The following is a 4,904-nucleotide window of genomic DNA, read 5'->3' on the forward strand; positions in this document are numbered from 1 at the left end:
AGCATTAATGTGGAACTATGTATGCCCTTTCACAAGTACCATTGAAACTTCCCTAAGAGTTGGATTGGTGCTTTTGGTAGCTTCTCCACACTGGATTGGAAATTTGGAGAATGAAGCCTGGAGTGTCTGAATCCCAGTCTTATGTGCTTGCAACAAAACCTGGTCAGATTATATTGTGTTTCAGTTTTTCTTTAATTATTAAACTTTAGCAAATGTTGCCATGTGTATTTTAAACACAAGAATGTAAGGACGTGTTTAGGCAGTCCCTCTTGAAGCCTGTGCCAATGTATTTGCTCTGATAGAGGCCAGTATCAAATAGTAAAGGGGAGAGCATAAGAATAGGGCAGGCACACAGAAGTAACTTTCTTGTTTCTAGCTTCCTGAACCAAGAGTAATACTTGTGTTCTTTACAGCTCTTAACAAATCGAGAGAGGTAATCCATTTAATTTCTTCTGAACCTAACCTTTAGTTTCCACAATGTTGTTAAAGCAAGGAGTTACACAATTTTACCGTGCATTTCATGAGAAATGCCTTTATCTGTTTTAAACCTTTTACCTGTGATTAATTTAATATCTCTGGTTCTTGCACTTGAGAAACTGTAAATTATCTATCTTCCTATTTTTAGGCAGTTTATGGGTGAGGTGTTTTTAATAGGTCTTTTACTATTCCTCTGCTGCCAGCTCTTTTACGTTCTAACCAACTTCAGGTGAAAGAATCATGGTCTCTTTCCTGATAAACAGGTGGAAAGCCACTGTAAACTTTTTTTTTTCCCTTTTCTAGTTCGGTGTGTTCTTTTTGAAAGGTGGAGATAAACATAGTGATTAAAGTATTGAGGTACAGCATGGATTTATACCATAGCATAATAATGTTTTCTGCTTGTTCTCTGTTAGTAATGATTTTTAGTGTTCTCTTTCTGTGAATGCCACTGAACAACGCTCAGCCGGTATTTCCTTAGAAATATGTGTAGTAACTCCATAGTCTGTATATTCACAGCTAATTTATGGCTTATCACTGTAAATAAATACTTCTGGTTTTATCCAGGTGCATTACTTTGCACTTACAAACACTTTTTTTTTTCCTGTTTTTTTATCATCTGGTCATTGAGTACTGTGAGATCGGTTGCAGCTCACTGAGAGCATACCAAAAATTTGTTACCTCGTTGTTAATTTCCTTTTGCAGAAGTTTTGTTAATACATTGAGCAGGTTCTTGTTTGGGTGCCTGTGGGACTCCTTTGGTCGCTCTAGGCACTTTGAAAACTGATCATTTACTTCTCTTTGTTTCTTGTTCTCAAGCCAGTTAGTTATTCATGAAAAGCCCTTTCCCCTTTTTAAGCAAAGGAAGCATTACTTCTTTAAGATTCTTTGAGAGAGATTGTCAAAAGCTTTTTGAAAATCCAAGTATATGACAGCGTCCCTGTGCTCTTTGAAGGTATCGGGTTTTCCAGGCAGTACTTCATCTACAAATGCCACCTTAACAGATTCCCCTTGTGTCATATTTATCTCAGTGTCTGCGAACTCTGTTCTTTCTGGTTTGCATGGTACAAGGATCATCATAGTATCACAACTTTTCCCGTTAGTAGGAGTAGACTTACTGGTTTGTAATACAATGGCTTTCCCCTGGGACCTGAAGTTAGTGTCCTGTTTGCCACCTCCCCCTCCTGTGGTACTGACACTACTTTAGGTGATAAGACTGTAGTAACAGAGCAGCAATTTTGTAAATAATTTTCTTTACAACTCTTAACTGAATAGTATCTGGTTTCAGCAATTTGTTTCAAATATTTTTTGTTTCTGTTTTAAAGTCTCTTCTATTGTCTTTTGCTCTTGGGACACTTCTTTTGACTAGTCACCTGTTAGGTTTTGACATAAGCTCTTCTATGAGCTTACTGACAGAGAAGGGAGAAATACCTGCTGGTGATATTTTTTTTTTTTTTAATGTCATTTCTGTTTTTTTTCCTGTTTCTAAGAGTGCCCTATGCTATAATTTTATCTGTACAGTTCATTACCTTTGTTTATCCATGTTATCTTTCACAGAGACTTTCCAGTTCAGTATGTTCTTTCAACTTTCTCAAATTATTAAACGGTGCTGTACTAAATATTTCTGTAACCCATTTAGGTCCTGCTCAGGTTCCAATGATGTCCCCAAATGGTTCAGTGCCTACTATTTATGTGCCTCCTGGATATGCCCCACAGGTATGTGCCTTCATTTGATTCTTTTTTCTTTTCATGCAGATTATGGGAGTGGAACCGTAATAGCTAATTCAGTAAATTAGTGTGTCAAGTTTCAGAGTCACGGTGGTCAAGCAAGCAAGTAATAAGAGGAGATGTCCCATAGCATCTCTGTGATGGGAGACTTCTCACACTGTATGTGTGCCTGTTTAGTTATATATTAACTACTTACATGACAATAACAAGCACATTTCCTTGTTGAGTTCAGGATCCTAATGTACTGGATGCCCTCTGAATATTAAATACAGTCATGACCCAGATAGCTCATTGTGCAGGACCTGTACTGATTTCTGTGTTTGTGGATGTTTTCTCTTGGCACCAATATGATTTTATGTATATACATAGTTATGTCTGGGAAGTTCCCTGCAAGTAAGGAGTAAAACAAATGAGTTAGAAAAAGTGTAGCAAAAAACCGTGGAAAAAACGTCAGCTGTCCATTGGGGATAAATTGTCATATAATACATGTTTCCACAGCTTAGCTTAAAATGGGGCTTTCATTTTCTCATTGCTGTGCCATCCTAATTTAGATGCCTCAAAATTAAATGTGAGCTAGATGACCTGGACATCCTTTAAAGTAGATTAAAAGGATGATTCCTTTTGGCTATTTCTTGACATCTATCTTATAATGAGATGTGTGGCCTTCTAGGTGGTGTCTCTTTCTTTCCCTCAACTATAGAAAAGTCTAGGGGTTAGTAGGTCAGACCTGGAAGTTAGAGTGGATGAATACCACTCTCCATAATCTGAGTCTTTCTCATAATGTCCTGTTGTTGTGACCAGTCTACCTCTGACCCAGCATGCATCCCAGGGTATACACTGAGAAGAGACTACAACATGTAAAATGTGAAGAGAAAATCCACAGGGTCTAGCAGATGTTGGACTAATTACTGAATGGCATAAAAAGTTGTCCTCTAGCAAAAGAAAAGGCTGTTAGGTTAGGCAGACTTGATACTCTGTGGTTTTACCTTTCATCTGGTGAAAGGTGGCCGATAAGTTGATTGATTCATGTATCCTTCATAGTTGAGTTCCCAAACAGACAGAAGAAAAATGAATTAAAAATAGTCACGAAAGCCCATTTATCTTTAGGTCATAGTAAAAAGTCTTGATTCCTATTAGAATTCATTTTTAAAGAACTGAAAGAATTTTTGAGATAAGTGAAATTCTGAATTTTACCATATTTCTTGAGTACTTAATTTCAGTTGATGAATTATGTAATGTTTAAGAAGTTGTGTAACGTGTACCAATCTGAATAATATTTATAAAATCAATTTATCCTTCCTTTGAGGACAACTTGGAGCAGGCCGGCTGAAGGACTGGGCCTTGCTGAGGCATGCTTATTAGCCTTTCATTGGAGCTTGCTAGCGCAAGCAGGTGTTGTGCTAATACAGCGCTCTGACTTCTGAACTGAAGGTGCCTCACGTCTACCCAGCTCAGAGTAGAGGTGCAATGAGCTCATGTCTGCTGTTTTCATCTGAGTAGAAGTATCACAGTCCAGGAAAACCTCTAGTTCATGAGACTTCTGAAGTATTTACTGCTGACAAAACATGCCAGCCTTTGAGGTTTATGGTGGAAGTTCCTGTTACAAGCCAGAAGAGTTGATAGTAGTCTTGCAAACAGGAAAGTCTAATACTGTTGAGCTAAGAGTTATCCCAGACTTAATGCAGTCCCAGCAGAGTAACTTACATGGTTTCTTCAGGCATAGTATATTTTAAAATGTCAGCAACTGCAGATATATTTTGAGATAAATTGGAAACCAGCTAAATGTCTGAAGCCATCAGCCTGGAAGCACAACTTCAGCATGACCATCTTTTATCTATCCATTTTCATTTAGTTCTATTACGTATCTGCTTCCTTCAGTTCCTGTTTGGCAGTGATACAGTGTACTGTCCTGTTAGAAGTTGGGGATAGCTACAGAATAAAGCATATTTATTTTTCTTATATCACATAAATAAAAAGCAATTTGTAAGTTGATTTACTCTTCCCTTCGTCTTCTTTTAGAACTGTAGTTGTAAAACTCTGAAAGAAAGCACATCTTTATTCATCCTGTCTAAGCTGTCTGTATTCACTGTCTGTAGTGAGTTTTCCAGTGATGTTTGGTTGGTTCACTCAACCAAACAGGCCTATGCCAGAACTACATCTTTTGCTAGCACAATTAGGATAACAGATAACTTTTTTTAACTTAAAATTGCATACTTGACATGATGCTCTAACTGCTTTTTGGAGAGGTTTTATCTGTGTGGTTGCTTGGTAGAGGCCTACTGTTGAGTTCATGTTTGATTTAGAGGCATAGTTACAGATTTGTCAAACTCTTCATCTTACACTTAAACTTAAGGTCCCTGCTGCTATGAAGTGAGTATCTATTTCTGAGTTATTTAGGCTGTTAGCAGACCCAAGAAAAGAATTATAAATTAAGTAGCCTATTTTTTTCTTTTTTTTTTTTTAATGGAAGCTGCTTCCTACGTGCTCTGAATCTGCTCATAAACTCATGATAAATTGAAATTTTTTTTTGTAAGCAAAAAGGACTTAAATACATAAAACTACATTTCAGTGTTTAGAGAATTTCATTGAACAGCAGAAGTTCTAGTCATATTTACTGCTGTTAATATATCCTGCCTTTAGGATGCCACACGGCTATGATTGCACAGATACGAAGAGTGTTGTCTTTAGTGAAATTACTCTTT

At 37.2% G+C, this 4,904-nt stretch overlaps 1 protein-coding gene across 1 annotated transcript in view; it reads left to right on the top strand.

Annotated features, from left to right (window-relative positions):
- Window positions 1-2,113: 2,113 nt before the first annotated feature.
- Window positions 2,114-4,904, top strand: part of LOC104159642 (fibronectin type-III domain-containing protein 3a-like) — a gene marked incomplete at its 5' end in the record, with an annotated part of 10,111 nt that continues 7,320 nt past the window's right edge. The window contains one exon of the mRNA XM_009697604.1: window positions 2,114-2,190. Within this exon, the coding sequence (XP_009695906.1) occupies window positions 2,114-2,190 (77 nt within the window). The remainder of the gene's footprint in view (window positions 2,191-4,904) is intronic.

Source organism: Cariama cristata, unplaced genomic scaffold (genome assembly GCF_000690535.1).
Source record: "Cariama cristata isolate BGI_N322 unplaced genomic scaffold, ASM69053v1 scaffold38143, whole genome shotgun sequence".
NCBI classification, from domain to species: Eukaryota; Metazoa; Chordata; class Aves; order Cariamiformes; family Cariamidae; genus Cariama; species Cariama cristata.